General features: G+C 37.3%; 2 protein-coding genes across 2 annotated transcripts; both read left to right on the top strand.

Annotated features, from left to right (window-relative positions):
• The first annotated feature begins 2,880 nt into the window (after positions 1-2,880).
• On the top strand, positions 2,881-8,851 carry LOC131147623 (uncharacterized). The gene is made up of 13 exons (XM_058097126.1): positions 2,881-3,167; positions 3,320-3,409; positions 3,622-3,744; positions 4,017-4,184; positions 4,296-4,382; positions 4,520-4,659; positions 5,689-5,727; positions 5,830-5,883; positions 6,064-6,819; positions 7,095-7,328; positions 7,419-7,568; positions 7,677-7,868; positions 7,972-8,851. Exons 1-13 carry the CDS (start codon positions 3,147-3,149, stop codon positions 8,663-8,665), a joined length of 2,748 nt encoding a protein of 915 aa, XP_057953109.1. The 5' UTR covers positions 2,881-3,146; the 3' UTR covers positions 8,666-8,851.
• A 3,133-nt stretch (positions 8,852-11,984) lies between these two features.
• On the top strand, positions 11,985-17,328 carry LOC131147624 (protein PLASTID TRANSCRIPTIONALLY ACTIVE 16, chloroplastic). The gene is made up of 5 exons (XM_058097127.1): positions 11,985-13,431; positions 14,374-14,832; positions 16,203-16,271; positions 16,402-16,460; positions 16,540-17,328. The coding sequence occupies exons 1-5, from the start codon at positions 13,012-13,014 to the stop codon at positions 17,087-17,089; spliced, it is 1,557 nt and encodes a 518-aa protein (XP_057953110.1). The 5' UTR covers positions 11,985-13,011; the 3' UTR covers positions 17,090-17,328.
• The last annotated feature ends 7,656 nt before the right edge of the window (positions 17,329-24,984 follow it).

The raw sequence follows: 24,984 nt of genomic DNA, 5'->3' as shown, positions 1-24,984 counted from the left end.
ACCCTCGTCGATGAATCTCCTGTGTTCGTCGACGAGGAGCTGAAAAATTCCTCGGGTTATTACATGTGCCGCGTCGCTCACTACTCGAAGACACAAATTGCTGGCCCACTTCGCCTACTACAAGTTTGGTCCTAGGAGAGATTTTTGTCCTTAACTCCTACGTGACGAGGTTTCTTACTTATTCAGAGGGGCCAGGACGGTCGTCCGGTTGACCCACTCCCACTCGCATACCGGTTAGTACCAACATCATTTATCCCTCCTCATTCATTCTATAAGTACTACGAATACTAATTCGTAGTACTAGTCGTTACATTTTGTAAACTTATATTTCATTTTATACAGATGGAGGGACGACTTGAGGGTGTCGTCGGTTGTGCTACACACATTGTCGTGGTACAGGTTCGAGTTGGACATGCACCGGGAGCATGAGCTATAGTCCAATTAAAGTGTAGCACATAGTACTCTCTTTCTCTCTTTCACTTACGTATAGTTCACTTAACTTTTACTTATGTTTAAGTGTAGTTCCTATGGAGGCCCTACACAGCTGGGATTTTAGCCAACCTATCTCCCCATTATACAGTCGGGAGTGACCTCTGGGTAGCCCGAGTGCCACTTATATGCTTTTATATTATCAAGTGGTATCTTCCTGACCGAGTCATGCGGCAATTTGGCTATCGACAAGGCATTCCCGACCGCTTTCTGACATCGGGGGTAGATGTAGTTGGGGATGACCTCCATGGAATGGATAGGCGCGGTCGAGGGGTCACGGACTGGGCGACTACATGCGCGATATTCGTGACTGCGTGGGAGCATCAAAGAGAGTACATCGTACCCGGAGTGGCGGACGATGGTCCGATGTGTTCGAATGACCCATACTTTACCTGGTATAGGTCCATCACACGTTGTTTCGTCGATAGGACCGCTGCTATATATTTGAGCCTCGTAAGAAGACTTTAACCCACACTTCCTTTTGTTATGTGTACGTTACGATCTACATGAGTTAACCAAATTTTTTTGTATCCTGTAGGCTGACATACTACATAAGGCAGATTAGATCTCGCCAGATCCCACCATCCACCAATTGATGAGTGCTGCATTGGACCTTGTTCACGAGGATGACCGACGGATCTTAGCTGCTCGAACTGATGTACCAGCACGAGGAGGTCGACCAGCTCTAGTATGAGGAGGACGACATGCCTCCTCTAGTCGTCTAGTGTGTCCTATTTCCTCGCCACTGGTTGTACAGGCGGAGTACGTGTTTGGCCCGTCAGCACCGTATGCGCCTTCCAATGCAGCTGATACTACGAGACCGTCTAGTAGACCGGATGACACCCCATATGACTCTACTGCCACCCCATCGATGTCATTTTTATTGGACGACATTTTCGGTGGGGAGGAGGTCAATGCACCCGCTATGCCGCCTCGTTCTCGTCTAGAGACATCATATTTGTTCTCTCCACGTGCGCTTCACATAAGTGATGATTATGTAGTACTTCTTGGCGGAGATGATCCATATATAGGATGATGAGACAGGACACCAGATGTAGATGACCAGTAGGGAGAGGGCTGACGTAAACGACAGCCACCACAACCCCGAAGATGACCTTGCTGCGGCACCGAGTAGTATAACATTATTTTCATTTCATCTGTATATCATTGATTATTTTTATTTCATTTGTATAATATTAATTATTTTTATTTCATTTGTATATCATTGATTATTTTCATCTCATTTGTACCTTCATGTATCTTGTGCACACTTCATATAATATTATCAAGAATGACATTTAAGAAATGTAAACTTTGAAAAAAACAAAAAAAACTTGTATGATTTTATCCAACATAAACACTATGTTTTTATTATGAAATTTAAAAAGTTGTTTCTTGTTTATTTCATGTTGAAATTTATACAAAAAAATAAATAAATATTTGCAACATCATATGTTCTATGATGCCTACTTATATTTATCTTAAGTTACCAATCTTTATAATGTGATGCAATTCAAATGTATTTACGGTTTGAAATTATTTGTATAAATGGACTTTTATGAACTCTTGTTTATAAGATATTTTCGCACTTTCGCGTGTAAAATATGTATGACGGAGTGAGATGTGAAATATACACAAAAAGTGATGGAGAGAATATGGCTAACCCAAGACCTTAGATCTCCGAATAAAATTTGTTATCTACAATATATATGTGCATTCTCATAAAAAATAAAATTTTTAAATTTGACTATTGCAATGAATAACATTTAATTCGTTTATATTATTTTAAGAAGCATTATAAGTAAAGAAAAAAATATCTAAAGCATGATAATTGTTAAATAAGAAGAAGCTAAAAAATTTCATGCATATGAATTTTGCTTAGTTCTATATGTTTGAACATTAAATTAGATTAACAATTCATTCAATTAGATGAAAAAATATTTTATAATTTTTTTAAAATTATAAATTAAAACACATTTTGAGTTATTAACTTCGAATTAGAATACTTTATTTTTTTAATTAAGTATAATGCAATTTTAATTTAAAGTATATATATATGATGTATCTCACAGCATCAAGTTACGAGATTTAATTGAAAGAGAAAGGGCATCTGAATGGGCGAAACAAATCTCGCAAGACCAAGCTGCGAGATTTGCCACGCATCAACTCATGAGTCATCTCCAAAGAAAATCCCACAGTTTGGTCCTGCAAGATTTGCTTTGCCCACCTTACTATGTGTCACCACCAGAAACTCTACACGTTTAAATCTCGCAGTACCAAGTTGCGAAATTACGTATACATTATACTAAATTTTTTTTTTCCAAACAGAATATTATTTAATATTTTATTTTAAATTAATAATAAAAGGGGAAAAAACTCATCTCAGCCTTTGTTCCCACTTTGATGCTTTTCATACCATGGCTAAATTCGTAATTACACTTCCAAATCTAGGGCACAAAATGCCCCTACGGGCAGCACACTGTGACTTCCTCCAACCCAGCTCACACGATCCATTAGAATCCCTCTCTTTTGTCGATTATGGCCTGAACTTCAACAACTCTCCTTAATTCCTCTCCTTCTTCTCTCATTCACTCCAAGAATCCATCACTATCCGTCGCAAGAAAACACTCCGCAAGCTTCAACGCAAGCCCTAGAAGATGTCCGGCGGGTTTTTCCGGGTAATTTTCTGAACACAAATCACTAAATTGGTTCCTATTAAGCACTGTTTTTTTCTCAGATCCGAAACTACTTGTTATATATGCCCTCCAGATCTTCTTATAGGAGTTGATAAATTGCTGGTTCTACTTTTTTTTTGTTGTTGTTAATTTAGGGTACGTCGGCGGAGCAAGACACTCGATTCTCGAACAAACAGGCGAAGCTGATGAAATCGCAGAAGTTTGCTCCTGAATTGGATCACCTGGTGTGTCTTATTGGTTCAGTTGAAATGAAGTTATTATGTGTATTTTTTGTTTTTAAATTTTTGGTCCATGCGTTGATAAATATGGAGCTTGAATTTTTTTATTGGAGCAATTGAAGTTTAGGGTAGATGTTGGAATTGGTTTAAATTCGATTGAATTGATCTCTCGTTGTTGTTTGTTAAGTTCTCATGCCAAAATGACTTGATTATGCTAGGTGGACATGACGAAAGTGAAGATGGATGTTATCAGGCCATGGATTGCTACTAGGGTGACCGAGTTGCTCGGGTTTGAAGACGAAGTTCTAATCAACTTCATTTATGGACTTTTAGATGGAAAGGTAATTTAATTCTTTGAAATATTTAAAGACGGGGAGGGGTGTTCTATTGTTTTGATTTTCTATTGATGATTTGTAAGCACTAAGTTTGCTGTTCTTTATTGTCATTTTTAGTTATTAGTGGATGCAAGACCTTCATTCTTATCCATTATTATGATTTACTGTAAAGAGTGTGTCAGACACATGATTTTTGTTTTCTTTTCCCTTTTATAGAAGTTTATTTTTACATATAGTTACTATTATTGTTTAAACTTCATTTGGTTTGTCCGTTGCAGGATGTGAATGGCAAACAAGTTCAAATATCGTTAACTGGATTCATGGAGAAAAATACTGGGAAGTTTATGAAAGAGCTGTGGGCGCTACTCCTTAGTGCCCAGAAGAATGCAAGTGGTGTACCTCAACAATTCTTGGATGCTAAAGAGGAGGAAACTAGGAAGAAGAAGGTTTATTATTTATTTATTTATTTTTTGATTGTTTAATGTTGTTGCTTGTATTTTGTAGCCATGCTGCTTGCTGCTGCCCCTTATTGATGGTTTTATGATGGGTTACTTCAGGCAGAGTCAGATCGGATAGCAAATGAAATTCAAAAGAAGAGAGAGAAGGAAAGTAGAGAACTCATGGAAGAGAAATTGAAGAAGATGGTAATTAATTTTTTTATGCCAGAGTTAGGTTATTGCAAGCTGGGTTTTTGGTTTTAACTTCCGTTCATGTTTGTCATGGCATTCAGCTTGCTTCTGCAATTATTTGGGTTCATGTCCTTTACCTCAAACTACTGTAGGACGGTGGTGTTGATAGCTCAAAGGTGACTAATGCCGAATTGGAACCAGTTTCAAAGCACATTAAACCAAGGAATTCCGGTGCCCATTCTGAAGATGAGAAAGATACTGCAGAGAGGAACGGGTTCAGAGGAAGGAACAGGTCAGGGTGGAAAATATTATATTTCCACTGCATTATTTTATGTGCATTTGCTTCCTGTGGTACTGTCTGCCTTTCCCTACTTCAAACCCAAATTATTTTGCTTCCATGTAGATTTCCATTTGGCATATTATCTACCTATAACTTGAACTCTGATGTACATTGACGTTTGGATGATTGATGTATTTATATTGCTGTTAGTATTTGAAGGTATAAAGCTGATAGAATCATTAATTGAGTTCTACTGATAAATTAATAATCCCTATGGTATGGGGTCAAAATTTTGGTTTTCGTGGAATTTCATATTTTGGTTTTTCTATTGCTTTCAGTTGTGAGGATGACAACTGTTTCTGAAATTGTTCCATTTGTTATCGCAGATTGTTACTCAACCATGTAAAATGCAACGTAGTCATTCATTTTTTGTGAGATGTCCATATAGACCTCAAAAATCTTAATCTTGAGAATACATGGTGGATTATATTTTCTTATATTTTGTTCCTTTCTTTGAACAAGATTGTAGGCTCCTTTCATTATCTCTTGATTTGGAAAAGAGGTAAAAACAAACACAGCATTTTGTAAACCGAGGCGCAAAATTTTCATTAGAGAAACAATATTGAGTATTTGAAATGAAGCAACTCAAGTTTAGCTGCTTCTCACAAAGATTAACTTCCATATACTCAAATTTTTGAGAAGCATTAGTAAGTATTTGAAGAGAAACAACTAAATTTACCTACATGCTAAGATTAACTTCCACACTTGTAATATTCCTTAATTGTCTTAAAATGTGGTGCTTCTATAAACTTTAAGTGGAGTGAGGTGTGTCTATCAAACAGCGGCAAGTTATATTTAACTGAAATCATTAAGAATTGCATGCATTGTCTCTCACATAATACATATGTGAAACTGGTGGGACTCTTTTCTCAGTCCTCTAATGTGCTTCTTTGAAAGTAATGTGTTTTCAGGTGTTATGATAGTCATTGTAGAAATAATTACCAACTTTTGGAAGACTAATGATATGTCTATCCTGTACAGATCTCCCAATTCAGCTGATTGTTCCCCTTTATCTCCACGGTATTTATCCTGATTATTATGTCTTGTTATTTTTCACATAATTTTTCGTTGATTGATGTTTTAGAATTTACAACTTTACCATATCTTGTTTATATTCTATAGAGGTGCACGTCGGTCAATGAGCGGGTCATTTTCCAATTCCAGAAGTTATTCGGAGTATATCTCTCTGCCAGCTATAATAGTAGAGTTGTTCTTAGTTTGTTTGTTTGTTTGACTTGGATTTTTTTTTTTCCTGATTTTTTACCCTTTCTGATTCCGCTATCTGATCAGTTAGTGTCTGCAGCTTTGTCTAATGATAATAATCACTGCATCTTACTCGAAATTTACTTTTTTCAGTGAGAGACGGAAGTCAAGGAGTGTATCGGGATCACCTCAACCACGAGGACGCTCCATTTCTTCTGAAAGGGTGTACCACCATGAACGAAGACGATCTCTTTCACCTCGTCGAAAGCATTTTCCTCGAGGATCAATCTCCCCCCCAAGACAGAGATCATCACATTCCAGGCGACGGTCCACATCCCGATCACGTTATAGGTCACCTTCCCCTGCACGACGTAGATTGCGTTCTCCTTTAAGACGCAGATCACCATCTCCTGTACGACGCAGGTCACCTTCTCCAAGTAAACGCAGTTCGCCATCACCCATTAAACGCAGATCACCTTCTCCCATCAGACGCAGGTCACCGTCTCCCTTTAGACGTAGGGTTTCTCCCCCGATGCGACGTAGGTCTCCTCTGCGACGTGGGTCCTACTCTCCTGTACGGCGTAGATCACCTATGCGGCGAAGATCTCCATATCCTGTTTGGCGCAGATCACCCTCTCCTATACGGCGTAGATCTCCCTCTCCTGTACGTCGCCACCGCCGGCGGAGATCGTCATCAACTCCACGCCATAGGTCTCCATCTCCTGTGAGACAAAGGTCCCCTATTTATGTGCGCAGAAGATCACCAACTCCTTCCCGACGTAGGCCTTCTTCACCTTATGGATGGAGTTCACCATCACCAGTTGGGTATAGGTCCCCTTCACCAGCTAGGAGGCAATCACCAAAGCACCAGAGGAGTTCACCGTTGCAAAATATTAGAGAAAGAATCAGGTATTTCTTCCTTGCGTTTATCTGAATATTTGAATTTTTGCATTCTCCTCTTAGGTTCTTTTATTTATAGTACTCCCTATGAAGTTGGTAGATACTTGAGTGGGAGTGGTTATATCCGCACCAGTGGTGTGGATCCTGAAAGATAATGTGGCGAGTGTACTCCTAGGCGGCTCCTCTTGCATTTATGATATTCCCTTTGGTTATATTTACACTTGAATTTTGATAGATTGGTCTTGTGAGATACTTTTTACTTTATAATAATAGCTTTATTATAGGATGCGGGATGAATCATCTCCTGTCCGTCATGTTCCGAGAGGGAGGGTTGACAGGGGACCAGATTCTGTTGTATGTCGACCTCCAATTTCTATGAGATCACCACAAAGAGATCCAAAAGATAAAAGGGATTCTGGTAAAAAGGTTCCAGCTTTGTCATCTTCTCCAGATAGATCTGCAAGCCTTTCAGAATCTCCACCACGTACGAGGAAAATGAGTCCCAGTGAAAATCAGAGGTATGTATCATAAATCTGTAGTTATATTATTTGAGAATTCTTTTTAATTTGTATTTTCTACTTAAAAAATACCTTTGGCTTTTTGTAAAGAGCATCCAGTCTTCCTAAGAGTCCTGTCAGGCGACCAAGGGAAAGGATGAGTGCTGACAGCAGCCTAAGTCCTCCACGCAAGCCTAGAGAACAGAAAAATCGTCATGATAGTCCTGAAACAAGTGGAGAGGAGGAAACTAATTTTACCAGGTATGCTTTGGTGCTGATTTTGTTTTGATAGCTCTGGATTTGTTATTTGCGTGTGAAACCCTTTATTTGTATGCTTCTCCGAATGATGCCAGAATTCTTTGTTTATAGGGAGGACAAGGATCTTAGATCCAGGTCATTACAAAAACGATCCCCTGCTGTTAGCAAACAGAAAGATTCCCCCGTGAATATACTTTACAAGGAGAAGGACCCTCCTGAAAGGCCAGCTGGTCATCGGGCTGCTGAAAAGCAGAGTGGTCCTGATAACAAAGAACCGAGAAAGAAAGACCAGGAGATAAAGAGGTCTGCATTGTTTCATCCATTTGTTTTGTGCTGCTTATCTGACTGCACATTTGTATGCGTATCTAAAATCATAGGTCTTATGTATTGTAAACTGTCCTGGCAGTGAGAAGGCTTCAGGAAAGGTGGGGCGTCCAGATTTTACTGATCGACAAGAGTCTCCAATCTCATATAAAGACTCTTCCATAGGCAGTAGGCAACAGTTATTGCATTCTAGAGAACATTACAAAGCTGATGACCAGCGCCATTCTCGTTCAAACAATGTCAAGGACAGCAATTGGGATCACAAATTAGAAACTTCACCGAAAGCAAACGTGAAGGCGGCTGAAAAAATTGGTCGGAGGAGTATTGACTCTGTTTCTGAGGGAAGTGATAGGTACAAAAGTGAACGCAAGGAAAAGAGAAAGCATAAGAGGTCTGATAGGAAAGAAGTGACATCAGATGATGATTTCAGTTATGATTCTGAAATAGAGCACAGGAAGGAGGCCAAGAGGAGGAGGAGGGAGGAAAAGCGATTACGGAAAGAAGAGAAGCGTCGACGGCGTGAAGAGCGACGCCGCAAAAGGGAAGAACGGCGTGCCGAGAAGCTGAAAATGAAGTCGATGGATACTGTCTTTCCACCATCGGACTCTGAGAAAAATCAAAATAATGCATATGGCTCAGATGGTGAACATGTTGCGAGGAGGGACTGTCATTCAAGTGATGCTGAAGAGACCGAAAGTGAGCAGAAAAGGCTTGAGATTGAGTTGCGGAAAAAGGCTCTTGAATCACTTAGAGCAAAGAAGGGCATCAGTCACTAAACTAATTGCTGCTTTGGAACAATTAGCTATTATTTGACAATTTTATTTTTGTTGAGCAGTATCTTTCAAAAATTTCTAGGAAATTTATGTTTTCAAATGAGTGTATCCATATATTTGATAGATCTTTAATGTAGTCTGTGTTTACTGCTGGCAGCTGAAATGGATAAATGACGATTTCGTGAGCTATTCTCTTGAGTGCAACTTTTTGCAGACCTTGCTGCTTGATTTTCTGGTAATTTTTCCATTTGTTGGGAGCTTGATTTTGTTTTTTTAGAGGTTAAAAGTTCGGCATAAAGCTTCTCTTGGATTGGCTAATGCTTGTTTCATTTGAATGTTGTTTGGCTGTTATTGTTGCATTAGGCTTTCGAAACTGTGTAATGAGCTTCTGTGTTGTGAAATGTGAGTTTAATGTTGCAGGTAATAATAATACAATCACATTTTTAGGCTCGAATGATCTGGTTATAGTTCCTTGAGCAAAAATTATGCCTAAAGGTTGTGGTAGTTTCATTAGCATGAGGTTGACACTAAATCAGCTTTCTGGTTAATTGATAGATGAAAATATTGTCAACTAGACTTGGTTGAGCAGACCATGTGCAGATCCAAATTTTGTACATCAAATCAGGTGAGGTGTTTTTCATTCTCTAACAGGCACTTTTTGAACATAGCATCTAACTGCGTATGGGCTTTTCTGTGTGTGTAAGTAGTTAAATAGTTACTACTATCTTACTGCATTTTGGTTTAACCTCTATGGTTGGCAGCTTGAGAGTTGTTCCTGGGACTTGTTTTTCTAAATAGCTCCATGGCTATAGGCTTCCAAGTGTTGCTTTCCTGATGTTGACATCAGCAGTTAAGTCCATTGGATCACGTCATCATGTATGTATATATTAGTTCTGTGAAAAGATGAGTATTGCTCATTAGCAGTTGCAAAATTCTTTACAAGTTTCCCTGTTCTTAACAAAGCATCTTTTTTCATATAAGGAAAGCTCTATTAATTCCATATATGTTGTAACAATAGTTTCATCTTAGGGATCTATGTATCTATTTTGCTTGCCCCTGTTCTTTCTATAGTTTGTTTTGTTTTCTTTTTTGATGTAAAAATTCTAATTTAGTAGTAGGCCAATTTGGATGGTATGGAGATTTTTGGGCGAAAGGTTATATTTAGCTTCCACGAACTTCACTGACTTATTTGCCATGATTGGCTTGCATGTTTTCTCTTGTACAATTGCAACGTTTTTGAATGATAGTGGTTTCTTAACCCAATATGGCCTTTGCTCTCAAACATTAATAAACTTGAAACTTTCTATGCAATATTCCCCTGGAATTAAAGTTATTCAGTTATGCTGCTAATGTGTTTGCTGTTTAGTTGTTCCTAATGTAAATAAATCTCACCCTGAACTCTGATGCATTTCCTCTAACTCCAGTGTTCATAGATGCTTGAATTGTAGTTCATTTTTGGAATGCATCTCAGAGAGTGAGGCTGAGGGGTATTTTGGAGTAGGGCAAGAATGATATGGCTGTGGGCTTTGTTAATAGGATACCTAGAGCAGGAGTGGGTAGGTTTTTCTTATAAATATGATATGGTCTGGAGTGTCTTCAAGGGTGATTTTATATTTAATATATTTTTATAAAGTACATTAGCCGTTTTAAAAAAACAGGATTTATTTAGAATATTTACATCCATAAAATAACTTGTCTAGTAGCAGGAGCAATGGTTGCAGGCAGACAAGTGTTGTGCGTTTTTTTTATGCGACGTGTTTTATGATGACATATTGTATAAATTTTATTAACTAGAATGAAGGATGTACAAATAGGAGGATTAAAAATCCCAAGATGAGAAAAAATAAGTACAATCAAATTGTTATATGATTTTTATTATGAATAAAATATAAATATTTTATTATGAATAGAATATAAATATTTTATTATGAATAGAATATAAATATGAATAGAATATAAATTTAATTGACTAGAATGAAGGATGTACAAATAGGAGGATTAGAAATCCCAAGATGAGAAAATATCCCTTTCTTTGTTACTCAAATATCTCTCTCTCTCTCTCTCTCTCTCTCTCTCTCTCTCTCTCGATAATGTGTGATCTGAGTCTAAGTACTAGGTGATGGTATTCAAAGTTTGTAATAGAATGACGTTATAAAAATCGGTGAGGAATGAGGATGGGAAGAAGGTGATTGGCAAACTAATAGGATAGAACTTGCTTTCTCAAAAATTTGAATGTTCATTGTGAACTATCCAACTTGTGAATTGGAGACTGATTGGACCCTTTTGATGAATGATGAATTAGATGTTACAGGTTTATTACCATCATTTGGGCAGCCTTTCCTTCCATCTCAATCCTTAGTAACAGAGGAATTCACATTTATTGAATCATGCTAAACAAGCAAAAATTGTTCTCTTATGAAGTCCTTACGGTCAGTGTGCGTGATATATTGCTTTCCATTCAATTCTGCCATTCTGGTACCCAATTGTTTCAAATCATTTCAGGTGTTTCTGTTTTCTCCAATTCGCATTTCCCCCCCTTCTGCAGGGTGTTACAATTACAGGTACTGCCAGTTCCCATGACATGGCGCTGGAAGGTTCCTAGCTGAACACTTCTTATTGGGATTTAAAAAGAAAAAAAATAAATAAAAAACTTGTATGAATCTTCCATCTAGAAGAGTGGTGGGAGGAGCAAAATTAACTGCAGATTGCTTATAGCTCTTGTTGTGGGCTTTTAAGTTAAGTTTGTTTTGTTTTGTGCTCTCTGGGGGATGGCCAAATGTTGTGGTTTTAAGTTTGATACCTGTTTGACCGGTCTGGCGGATTCAAAGTTCTAATGGAAAAAAAGATGAATCTTAAAAGTATACCGAAAGTATTCTGTGATGAGCCAGGTCTGGTTTTTAAAGAATGAATGGAATGGGAGATCAAAACAAATTTCGTCATAATTTATGTTCCCTTTTAGCTTTGTGAAGTGGGATTGGTTGCTTCTGTTTTGCTTTTTGTTTTGATTTTGGACATTGTAGCGCCCTCATTTTTTTAGCGACTGTTAACTAGGGGATGTTTTTACCAGTTACATTATTTATGTAATCTTTAGGGAGGTTTTTTGTTCATAAGCTAGTCCTATACATTATTATAAAAGGGGAATCTGTATCTGCATTTTTCTTGTTCCTTGAGCTAATTTGTGATTTGCTGTCTTGGGTGATTACATAATTTACTTGAGCAGACATTTTATTGTAAAGAGGTTATTTTTAAATAAACTGTTGGTATCATTGTGAGCGAAGTTTCTGCACCCATTATAAGCCTTCATTTGCTGTTGGCAGAGCATGGAGAGGTCTATTGCAATCTGTTCGTGTGCCACAGTACAAAATATTTAGTTGTGTCCAATGAAAAATTGCCCCCTCTGGAAGAGGAGATTTTCATGAAAATTGCTTGTGCCTGTGATGTCCTTGCTGATGAACCTAGTGTGGACCATTTTATCGCTAGCCTGTATTGGTAAAATATCACTGAGGACATCTTTTACTGTGTCAGGCATTGGTTTCCATCCTACGATTTCACTCTACCTTTGGTACATAAGAATGGAACACGGAACTTCAAAAAAAAAAAAAAATGAGGAATCAAATTTATTATTTGATTTTTTTTTTTAATACTGTAACGAATAATTTAGTCTCTTTCCATTTTTTTTACATCATTTCATTTTGCATATAAAACACGGCACAAATGTAATACTCAGCTGTGTTGAAAATGAAATATAGAACCCTTGAATTTGCGGTTGCCATGAGGTTGCAATGTTGGTGTGTAAGCATGTAGGTATCATCTGTAGGATGTGGCCAGGCCATTCGATGTTCAGTGAACCAATGAGGGGAGTAAATTATTGGGTCATTTATGGGGAAAAAATAAGGTTGTCTGGGAGGGCTAGCCCGTAGGCCTCTGGAGATTGGAATTGCTCCTTGTAGATAGGTTTTATTATTTGGAGTGATTTTATTGGATGGCAATTTTTTTTATCTCTCTTTATAACTTGGGGATTAAGGGTGAGGATATACTGAGTCGATGGGTTGTTTCAAATGCATTTAAAGACTCGTTCGGGGTGGGGATGTCATTGTCTGGGAGTTGAATAACCCGTAAATAGGGTATCATTGAAACGTCTGGTGTTCAACTTCTCTCTAGTGGATAACTTGTGATTACGTGGCTCAATCCCATTTGCCATCCCCTCTCACCTTCCCATACAGATAGCATTCCGGCTAAAAGAAAGTTCCAACCACATTACATGAAGTGTTCTGTTCTGTGCCCGAATAACCCATATATCATGAGAGTTTCAAAGGAAAATTCATTTTGAGCCAGCCACCTTTGCCCCCATGGCTCCGACTCTCACCTCTCACTCATTTCTCTTGACCTCCGCCCCCCAGTCAAGGCTCACTCTCAAGGTTTTCGCCAAGAGGCCCGCCACCTCCTCCCAGCTCCGCCTCGGCAAGTCCTCCGGCGGTGGCGATGACTCCTTGGAAGCATCCAATTCCAATCCCTTCGCCTTCTTCAACTTTGGAGATAAGGTTCCCGACATGAAAGCTCTGATCCCAGTGGTGGGCAGCCCGTCGACGGGGCTGTCGTTTGGAAATCAAAGGCGGAAGGATCCCAACACAGTGTTTGTGGCCGGGGCGACGGGGCAGGCAGGGGTTCGCGTTGTGCAGGTGCTGCTGCGGGAAGGGTTTAGCGTTAGGGCTGGTGTGCCGGAGCTTGCTGCTGCACAGGACCTCGCCCGCCTTGCTTCCAGTTACAAGGTTAATTAATAAGATTAGATAGTATATGTGTGTAGATCACTCGTTGGATTATTGAAATTCACTCGAGTAATTATACATAGATAATTTAAACTGTTTGGAAGTAATAGCTCAGAAAATTGGCATTAAAATAGAACAAATTTCTACTCAAATGCTGATTTTATTTCATAAAATTTTTGAAATTTGAAAAAAACCCTATGTACAATATGTTTAGGAGGTAGGACTTCGAAATTTGGACTTTTAATTTGCATAGATTTGAATGGAAATATGATATAAAATTTGGGCAAAACAAATAATTTGGCCTCTTTAAAGTTCACATTTTTTGGCAATTGTGAAGAACGTGATTTTTAGATTGAAAATCATATGAAATTCGATAAAATTAATATAATTTATATTTACTCTATTTAAATATTTATAATTTTACTTTTATGATTCAAATTTAATACTTTTCAAACTTGAATTTGTAGAGTTTTGGCAAGATTTAATATAATTATGTATCACATTTTATCTGAAAAGTTTGTAAATATAAATTTTAAATTTTCAAACATAAAATTAGTGTAATTAAATTAATTATGGTTCATTTTATATGATTATACATAAAATCACGATAAAAGGGGTTATATTTTAGATAAATTAGGTATAATATATTTATTTTAAACATAAATATAAACACAATCATTTTTCAAAAACCTATTTCGTAATTGTTTCATAAAGTGCCAACAAATTTGAAACTGTGTAGAATTTGACGATAGCTAACATATTTTATATTATTGTTTAAAATTTTTATAATTTCAAATTCGACTTCATAATTCATATCCATAATATTGGTAAAAAAAAAAAAAAAAAGGGTGAGTAAAGCATGTTTTCTTTTAGATATCAATTTCATTGCTAAAAAATTTTTACGCATTGACTTATCCTACACCCGCGACTGCATCAACACCGCAGATCATATCCAAGGAGGAATCGAAGCGCCTCAACGCCGTCGAATCCACCTTCCAAGACGCGGAGTCGATCGCAAAGGCGATCGGCAACGCCGGCAAGGTGGTGGTGACGATCGGCCCCTCCGAGAATGGCCCCACGGCTGAGGTCACCACCTCCGACGCCCTCCAGGTGGTCGAAGCGGCTCAGCTCGCCGGCGTCGGCCACGTGGCAATCGTCTACGATGGCAACGCTACCGCCTCCTCGTCGACCTACAACGTGTTCGATGGCATCTCGTCGTTCTTCGGCAACCTCTTCTCGCGGTCTCAGCCGCTGACGGTGGCGGAGTTCCTGGGGAAAGTGGCGGCGACGGACGTCAGCTATACCCTCATAAAGACCAATCTCACGGAGGATTTCTCCCCGGAAAGATCGTACAATGTTGTCGTGTCAGCCGAAGGACGCGTCGATACTGCGAACGACTACAAAGTAATGTAATGTATGCGATAATTTCTTTTTTCCTTTTCCAAATAAATTTATTTATTTTAACTTCGATTATTAGATTGTTTAATTTTATTAAATTATACAAAAATAATATGTTTTTATTTAGGACAAAAGACAGAGATTTGACAAAAAAATACAGACTTTTTTCCATGTTTTAAAATTATTACAAACCTCTTCTAAAGTGCATACCTTCTTTGATGTTTATAAAAAAGACATAAATATTCCTTAAAAAATTTGTCCCTTTTGCAAAATATAAATACAAGTTTGTATCTTTTTGATAAATCTTAAAAGAAGGTCTTTAGGATTTTTTTAAATATCAAGTAAGGTTTGTAAAATTTTTAAAACTTTAAGAGAGGTTATTATTTTTTTATCAAAACTCATGGGAGGTTAATATCTTTTGCCCATTTGTTTATTGTTCTAGTCCTTTTTAACTTAACACAAAAAACAAAATCTCATTAAAAAAACATTCAATAATCAATAATTTTTTTTAAAAAATAAAAAAAAATTGGTGACTAGGATTAAGAATTAGTCATCAAATCATAATATTAATATTTAAATAATTAATAATTGTAAAAAATTAAGACAAAAAACACTAACCTCCCTTAAAACTTGACATGAAGACGGGTGCCTCACTTTTAGGTCTCAAAAATCTTACAAACCTAAGATTTAAAAAATTTTATAAGCCTCACTTGACTTTTTGATTTTTGACACTTGTACTCATCAAAAGTTTTCCCTTGTCAAATATTAGGAGAAGTCTTAGTTTTGTTTGCCTCAATGGAGGTTAATAGACATTTTCATGGTGAAATTTGAAAGTAATTATTCATTGTTTATTTTTAGTCACGAACTTATAAAAAGTTTCATATTGTTATTTGTTTTATGGTTGCAGCATAATTTTTTTTTTTTTTTTGCATAATTAGTTATAATTAATGTATTTTTAGTAGTAGACATGCTGCAAATCAAACTTAAGGTTGGTTTTTTTGTCTTTTTGACAAATCTGAGGAAGGTTGATGAAAGTTTTGAAATCTCAATAGAGGTGTCTGAAATTTTGAAACTTGAGATGAAATCTGTGTCTTTCCGACAAATCTTATTGCAGGTTGATGTCTTTATTCAAAGCAATCTAGAAAAGATAAGAAAGCATATCTTAATATTGGGAAAAAATCACCTTTTGATTTCGGTTTTGGACGTAAAAAGGCATAATTAGAATATGTTTATCAAGGATATATGAAAGATATAAATTAACAAATGTAACATTAAAAAAATTGGCTTAATTGATAATTTTTTCATCCTGAATATTATTATAAGTGATAAAAATGTATGTAATTCTCATATTTATCAAATTTGCTAATTTTGATTAGGTAGCGAAGTCACAGATAGCATCAATGGTGGCAGATGTATTCTCCAACACTGCAGTGGCAGAAAATAAGGTGCATGGAGGATAAGAAAATTCTGCTTAATTAGTTGATTATTGATTTTTCATTTTCATTTTCATATTTCACATTCAAATTGATAAATGAAATAGTAATGCATGTATTGGGGAATGAATTTCTTGTTCAGGTTGTGGAAGTTTCCACTGATCCATCAGCCCCAGCAAAGCCTGTAGATGAGCTTTTCAGGTGAAACACACTTCTGGTTTTAATTGCTTGTGATGACAGTGTAGCACGCTATGAACGCATTTTGACGTTGTGTGTACAGAGCCATTCCTGAGGATGGAAGAAGGAAGGCTTATGCCGAAGCGTTGGCAAAGGAAAAAGCAGAGGAGGAAGCGAGAAGAGCCACCGAGAAAGCTCGGGAGGCAGCCAAGGCAGCGAAGAAGCTCGAAGAGGAGGTGAAAAAGCTTTCGGAGCAGGAAGCCCAGGCTGCCACTCTCGCGGAAGAGGCTCAGGAGAAGGCGGCAGCTGCAGGGGCCTCAGTGGAAAACCTGTTGAGCAAGGCAAAGGACTTGGGTTCTGGACTGTCATGGGATAAACTGAGCTCGCAGTTGGCCACTGCGGTTCAGAAACCGGGCGGTGGTGGTGGCGGTGGCGGTGGGGAGAAACCGAAGGTGCAGATTGCGACTGTGAGGGGGCAGGCCAAGGCTCGGACGCTGCCGGCAAAGAAGGCGGTTGTCAAGCCATCAATCCCAAAGTTTGGAGGGTTGAAACCAAAGGCCAGACCTGAAGGAGGAGCAGAGGCAAAGACAGAAGAGAGGAGCATTTTGGGAGGTCTGTTCAAGCAAGAAACCATCTACATTGAGGATGACTGAAGGGATGCTTTTTGGGCATTGGGGCAGATGGGTTGTTTGAAGTGTCATGAATTATATATAGTTGGTGAAAGAAGATTTGGCTGAGCTTTTGCAAGGAATGTGTAGCACCCTTTGGATCATACATAAGAGTATCTCTTTAAGGATCTCTCTCTCTCTCTCTCTCTCTCTCTCAAACTTGAGATTGATGTAAATTTCAGCTGAATTATTATATTAACATGTCATGATTACAGAATTGCAAACCTAAAGAGGGAAAACAAAATGGAAAAGAACCCATTCTATATATATATATATATATAAATAGGGTAAAAGATACAAATCTCAAGACGAGCACATGTTTTGAGACTTCAAAAATTGCATAAACTTTTCTTATTGAGATTCCAAAAATTTTGTAGACTTTTCCTTTTATTTGATTTTTGAAACACTTACAACCATAAAAAAGTTATCTTTTTTTGCCAAATATAAAAAGAAATTTATGTATTTTTTGTAAATTTTAGGTGAGATTTGTGAAATATTATAGAAAGTTCTAAGATTTTTGAAATTTTAAGAGAAATTTATGTCTTTTTTGTTAAATTTCAGAGAAGTAAATATCTCTTACCCTTTAAGATAGAAAAAATTCGGGGTGAGGGGTTTTGGACCAAAGGTATTATTTTTAAAGGCTGGTTATGGTCATGATCATTTTCAATGTGGTAGGATGATGACAAAAAATCAACTAAAGAATGAGTAGATGGTGAAATATTAATTAGTGTTGAAGACAAATGTCACGATCCAAAAATTTTACTAATTTTTTTTTAAAAGTATAAAATAAATCTACTCATATCAACCTGCATCGCCCTGTGTAATATACCATACATAATCTCTGGGTAAAATACCCTATAGTACCCTGTGATGCCCAGAGTGGCACTAGGTACAGCAGTCCTAAAATATATCACACAATTCTTGCCTCCAGGCAGTGAAACAAAACCATATATATCTATATATACATCCAACTACAATACTAGAGTTCTAATACCAACCATCAGCACATAAGTATCTTCCCATACACATATTTACAACCCAAAGTGTACAAAACATCATTGTTTAAATATCAAAACCCACTGACACTTACTTCCAAAAATATTATCTAGATCTTGTCCTAGAGCACTCTAATCTTGATTCCTCGTATTTCCTGAAATGTTTAAATTTTTGGGTGAGATACCTGTCAGTAAGAAGGAGTAGATTATTATTAGTGTGTGGTAATATGAGTTTTAGTGTTCCAAATATACAACCCTTATTTACCTTTCCTTTCACTGTGAAATCATGTAAAACTGTATACACGTATATACAAATATATTTCAAAATACATACTTTCCTTTCTCATCATACTCTGTATAAGATAATATCTCTGTATAAGTAAATACGCATATATGCATAGAAGAATTGCCCTGGATGGATAAACAAACACCGTTATGTATTAACCCCGCATGATTCGAGTTGTGCGGCTCAAAGGCGGGACCTAGCCATGGTTGGCCTAGCCAGACTAAGTCAACTATATCTGTATCTGTAACTATGAGTACGATTTGCCTACCCAACTGGTCCAAACTCTAGGGGATAACTCTACACTTCAATGGCACAATCGACTATATACCACCAACACTCTATTTGAGAAGTGTGGTTGCACTGGTATCTGTGAAGATACGGTACCGTGCTTAACTATGGTCAATCAGGGTTCTTAAACCATATAATGTGATTTCTAAAACAATATATTAGCATAATTTCATTCACAAATTAGTATCAACTGTCATACTATAAATATATATAAAATCACTAAAATACTGTAACTTTGTGTAAAATAGCATCATATTGTAGTTCTATATAGAACACTATCATTCTGTAATTCTCTATCAAATGTTATACTGTAGTTCTATATAGAACGCTGTAATACTTTGTATATAGAACGTTGTAATACTGTATAAAAACATACCTTTGTCTTTATATATATATATATATATATATATATATATATATATATATAAAAAATATAATTTAACAATTGGCAATTAATTATGCATAATTCTCAACTTATGCCACACATTTTGAAATGATAATCTATATTATAACTTTTCTATTGAAAATATTGGTATAAACATTTCCAAGGTTTTACTCAACTCAATAAGCCAATTTTCTCAAAACATACATATATCATTTCCGACGTTCCCATTTTCATAAATCTGTAAACTCTGGAAAAACACATATATTACTTAGAATTCACATATTATAATTTAATCAGTTAAATTTCTAAAAACGCCTGACATAATCTATTCCCCTTACCTGTTTCCTGGAGATATGCCTGTAGAGATCCTAAAACAGTGCCTGCGGCGTTCACACAAAACCCTGTATCCATATACCTTAATTTAATCAACTTAACCCCAGAATAATAACTATTTAACATTTCATAGGCCCACACATTCTCAATATCTGATTATATTTTAAAAACATCTTCCTTACCCTAGTTTTGGAGTGGTGCTTAGAAAGCCTAAATCACAAAAGTCCTTCGGTTAAACTGCGAAAAATCAATGCAGGATCCCGAAATGCGTTTATCCTTCGAAATGGGCTTAAAATGGGAGAGAAATCAAAGAGAGAGAGAGAGAGAGAGAGAGAGAGAGAGAGAGAGAGAGAGAGAGAGAGAGAGAGAGAGAGAGAGAGAGAGAGAGAGAGAGAGGAGGGTTTTAATTTTTCTAAATGAAATGAACTTGTGATTATTTATAAATGGCTATCCCTAGACAAAACCGTTGACGATTTGGTCTTTAACCAAACCAGTTTCGACCATTTTACCCTTACCTAGCCGCGGTAATTCAAAACCATCGATGGTTTTCTCTAAACTTACAAAACCATCGAAGTTTTGGCTTTGTACCAAACCAAATTTCCTCTTTTCTTTATTATTTCATTAATTACTATTTTTTAGGTCTCTACATCCTCCCCTCCTTATAGAAAATTCCATCCTCGAAATTTGATTTCCATCACTTGTATCAACATTTGAGGAAAATCATTGAAATTTTATTAATTACCCTCACTTATGGCGGAGGAATACCGTGATTACATAAACGGCTCTAGGAGATTACAATAACTAAAGCAAAACTCTCCCAAAATCACTTAACCTAAAAACCATCACATTTAGATTTACAATTAATTACATTTAACTATTTAACTTGCACAAAACCTACTTACATATAAATGAATACTTACTTGAACTATTATATTATCTATCTAACTTTGAGCCTCACTGAACAAATGTGGGTACCTCTGGCGCATCACCTCTTCTAGTTCCCATGATGCTTCCTTGACTGCGTGATTACGCCAGAGTACTTTCACTAGTGGGATTTTCTTAGTGTGTAATTCTTATTCTTTATGATCTAACATCTGAATTGACACTTCATCATAGGATAAGGTATCACCAAGCTCCAGTGCTTCATAACTGATTACATGTGACAGATCTGGGACATTTTTCTTCAACATAGACACATAAAATATGTCATGGATTTTGGAAAATGCTGGGGGTAACGCTAACCTGTAGGCAATTGGACCGATTCTTTCCAATATCTAAAATGGTCCAATATACCTAGGGTTTATGTCACGCCCCGAACTCGGCAATGAGACCCAGGGTGTGATGTAATAACATAACCTGTCCCTGTATCATACAAAACACACATGATACTATAATGAATGAGGGTCCGATCCCGTGGGGTTTCCGTACACCCTATATACATTCACATACATGACATATACGCAGCGAAAAAGTTCATTCCATACATACATCGTACCATACCAGAGTCTATACAAACAAAGTCTAAACTCCATATTACAAAACATAACCCAGGGTGCCAGCAATACCTAAAACGACAATCCTGTTACAGTCCAAGTACTTGCACAAGTACTCTATGCAGTAAACTGACCACCACGCTCCCAACACTAGGACGCTAATTCCGGTTACTCGAAGGACCTGAAAACATATACGTATGATAGGGGTGAGGCACGTCTCTGTAAGACAGATTCAGGTTATTTCGGTGTATGGCATATGAGTGTTATCATGACATAAAACATACACAGTTCAGTTCTAGTATTTCCACAATACCCACATGATCAATCAACCCAGTGTCGTCACACTCTTTGGCACGAAGCTGGTCTGCATTACACAGCGTCCCTGACACATGACATAGCCCCAGGCTCCCATGAAATTGTACCGGTACATGTGGTGGATCCACACCCTTTGGTGATCAGTCGGTAAGAGGCGATATTTCGTGCCCTCGGATATAGAGCTAGACATTCTTGCCACTGGCAGGTGGTATTTCACACCCTCGGATATAGAACCGGACACTCTTTCACAACTTGAAACAATTTGGAACACACGTTCCTATATCTCATTTCAGCATATCACAACTCAATGCATATTCATATAACAATTCATTCCACACTTATTTGGTAATCATAAAATCATGATTTTCAAAATACAGTTTAAAACAAGTCAAGGCATGACCATCTCCATAACATAATATACTCAACAATATGTCCACGATTTTCCAATGAAACTATAGATGTAACCTGATGCGCCCTTTTTCCCTAAAATTGTAACGTGAAAACCCCGTAATTTTTACCCATTAGATTTCCCCAAATAACTAGCCAAAAACATACATAGGATCGTGAACCACAGTTCTACCAAATCTGATTTAAAAAATAGTCGATATAAACAGAATCCCCTTACCTTTCCCCAAAAATCCAAGCACGAACTCTACGGCTCCTAAACAGCGAACCGAGTTTCCAAAACCTATAAATCATAGTATGATAATTACTTACAATCCTACTCTCTGCAGATCTACCGAAATGAAAATGAGAATCGAACTTTATCTCGATTTTTGGGTCAAAACCCAAAGACCTCAAAATGAATATCTATTCCATAGAACACATAGAAATTCCTTCCCTGATCCTTGCAGTAACGTCGGATCGTCGATTCTAATGACGAACGACGAAGAAATCTAGAGAGAGAGAGTGGAGCTTCGAGTTTTAGAGAGAGAGAGAGAGAGAGAGAGAGAGAGAGAGAGAGAGAGAGAGAATTTTGATAACTTAGCCAAGAAGCAAAGGAAATGGATATTTATAGAGCCTTTGACCCGGCCAACCTCGTCGACGAGGCGGCGTCTTCGTCGACGAGCCAGCGAAGGAAATTCATTGATGTCGCAGTGGCCTTATCGACGAGTCTGAGATTTCAGGATTTCCCAAAATCTCTCGACTTCTCCTCATCGATGAACCTCTGCATTTCGTCCCCGAACAACAGAAGGGCCTTTGTCGACAAAAACACTGGCTTTGTCGACGAAGCCTGCTCAAATTACTGTTTTACCCTTTTCTTATTTATTTATTCCATATCTCACGGGTCGGGTTCTTACAACCTCCCGTCACAAAAATTTCATCCTCGAAATTTGTAATCTCTCATTTACGAACTCATCCACACAACCGAATACACATACCCAACTCTAGGAAGAGTCGGCGACCACATACAACGCAGCCCCGTCACAATACATACATACCCTCGCTTATGGTAGAGGAATACTGTGGTTACATACATATACCGTCTCGGGAGTTCACAATAACACACACTCCTTGAGACTAAACACCTATTATAATACAGTAGCAACATTATTCACATGTACTCAACCGAATCTACTATCCAAACTACTACTCAGAACAACTGTGGATATTTATGGTGTATTTTTGTCTCTAACTCCTAAGAAACTTCCTCAACCACGTGATTCCACCACAATACCTTCACTAATGGTCTCCTTGGTATGCAACTTCTGAACTTTACGGTCCAAAATCTGAACGGGTACATCCTCATATGCTAAAGCATCCCCAATTTCTAAGTTCTCATAATTAATAACATGCAACCGATTCGACACGTATCTCCTCAACATGGATACGTGGAACACATCGTGGATCCTCGAGAGCGCTGGGGGTAGTGTAATCCTACAGGCTACCAGACCCACTCACTCAAGAACCTCAAATGGTCTGATATACCTTGGGCTCAACTTGCTCTTCTTCCCGAATCTCATCACCCCTTTCATCAGAGCGATTCTCAAGAATATCTTATCCCCCACCTCGAATTCCAACTCATGGCGGCGAACATCAGCGTAACTCTTCTGCCAACTCTAAGTCGATTTAATCCTATCCCGGGTCAAACCTACCTTCTCAGACGCCTGCTGCTCGAGTTTAGGTCCTAAAATCTGGCGTTCACCAACCTCATCCCAATATAGAGGAGACCAACACCTTCAACCATACAGAGCCTCGAACGGTGCCATCCCGATACTAGCCTGAAAGCTATTGTTATAGGCAAACTCTACTAGTGGCGAAAACTGCATCCATCCACCATCAAAGTCTAACACGCAAGCCCGTAACATATCCTCCAAGATTTGTGTTGTTCTCTCCGACTGTCCATCAGTCTGGGGGTGGAACGCTGTATAACGACAAAAAAAAAAAAAATTAATTAAAAAAATGTATTATTAATAATTAATTAATTATTATTAATAAAATTTATGAAATTAGGAAATTTTAGGATTTTGGGTATATATATGTATACCATATAAGGATAAATTATATATATATATGTATATAAAAGTATATATATAAAGTTATTATATAATAAAGTAAAGTAAGAGATAAAGGAAAGAAAGAAAAAAGAAAATAAAAAAAAAGGGAAACTTAAAGGCTAAGCTTCCTGGAGAACATAGGAAGTGGAAAGAGAAAAAAAAAACTATTCATACGGCAGAACAAAGGAAGGAAAAGAGAAAAAAGAAAAAAAAAAACTCTCTCAGCTCACGCTCTCCACTTCTTCTCTCTCTACGATTTCGCGGCGGATTCTTGTCTAATTGAAAATCCGAAAATACGAAAATACGACTAGACTCCATTCTCTGCCACCGACATATCTACTGAAGTGGATTTTTCGTAGGAGTAACGTGGACGTATCTCTTGGGGTAAGGCAAATTCTCATTCTTACCTCTATTTTTCTTAAATTTTAAGCCAAATTGACGATCAGACACCACCACGAGAATCTATGGATGATTCTTTACAAATCTAGCGGAGCAGATTTCTCATGGGGTGGTTGTAGAAATAGCCCCAAAATTAGGATAAATGAGTTATTTAGAAATTAATTGTTATTTAATTAATGTAAATTAGGAAAGGTTAACATAATATTTTATTGGGGTTGATTTGATTGAATCAGGGTTCGGGTGAGCGTCGCAGGTGTAATTTTGGGAGCCCTACAGGCGTGGTTTAGGGAATCAAGTAAGGGGGAATAAAATTATATCAGTAATTTATTAAGGTGAACTGATTATTTATGAGTATATGAAATTTATTAGTTATTTATATGATTTTTTATAGAACAACTTGAGTACTGGAAAATGATGATTTTGTTTAAGGTTTATATTTAGAATAATTGCATATGATATTAAATTCGTGTGACATGAGAGTAATTTTTTCTAATAAATTGAATATGAATTACTGTGGTATTTGGGTTTGCATGTGGTGGTGTTTGGAATGATTATGACATAATGAATGAATTGTTATGTTTGACTCTTGTGTGGAAATATATTGATCTGTTGGGATACTGTGTGGGAAATGAATTGATCTGTTGGATTCCCATGTGGAAATGCATTGATGCGTCTGTGTGAATTAATTGGTGTGGTTATTCGTATGCATATCAATATAACGTTGGCATGAGGAGGTTGTTATATTGCCTAGATACAAATCATGATATGACGTTGGTAGGTTGAGGAGCTCGTCATATTGTCGTTTATATGGGGTAGGACATTGGCAGGTCGAGGAGTTTGTTCTACTGATGTACTATGGGTAGGTCATGGGGATTGGATATTGGTGAA

The sequence above is a fragment of the Malania oleifera genome, chromosome 2 (genome assembly GCF_029873635.1).
Source record: "Malania oleifera isolate guangnan ecotype guangnan chromosome 2, ASM2987363v1, whole genome shotgun sequence".
Taxonomy (NCBI): domain Eukaryota; kingdom Viridiplantae; phylum Streptophyta; class Magnoliopsida; order Santalales; family Ximeniaceae; genus Malania; species Malania oleifera.
Note: the sequence above shows the minus strand (reverse complement) of the source record. Positions and strands in the feature narration are given on the sequence as shown.

Coding starts and splice junctions, on each gene's coding strand:
- LOC131147623 (XM_058097126.1), top strand. CDS start 3,147: ATGTCCGGCGGGTTTTTCCGG. Junction 4,383..4,519: donor AAGAGAAATTGAAGAAGATG/GTAATTAATTTT, acceptor AAACTACTGTAG/GACGGTGGTGTTGATAGCTC. Junction 4,660..5,688: donor GGGTTCAGAGGAAGGAACAG/GTCAGGGTGGAA, acceptor TATCCTGTACAG/ATCTCCCAATTCAGCTGATT.
- LOC131147624 (XM_058097127.1), top strand. CDS start 13,012: ATGGCTCCGACTCTCACCTCTCACTCATTTCTCTTGACCTCCGCCCCC. Junction 16,272..16,401: donor CTGCAGTGGCAGAAAATAAG/GTGCATGGAGGA, acceptor TTTCTTGTTCAG/GTTGTGGAAGTTTCCACTGA. Junction 16,461..16,539: donor CCTGTAGATGAGCTTTTCAG/GTGAAACACACT, acceptor TTGTGTGTACAG/AGCCATTCCTGAGGATGGAA.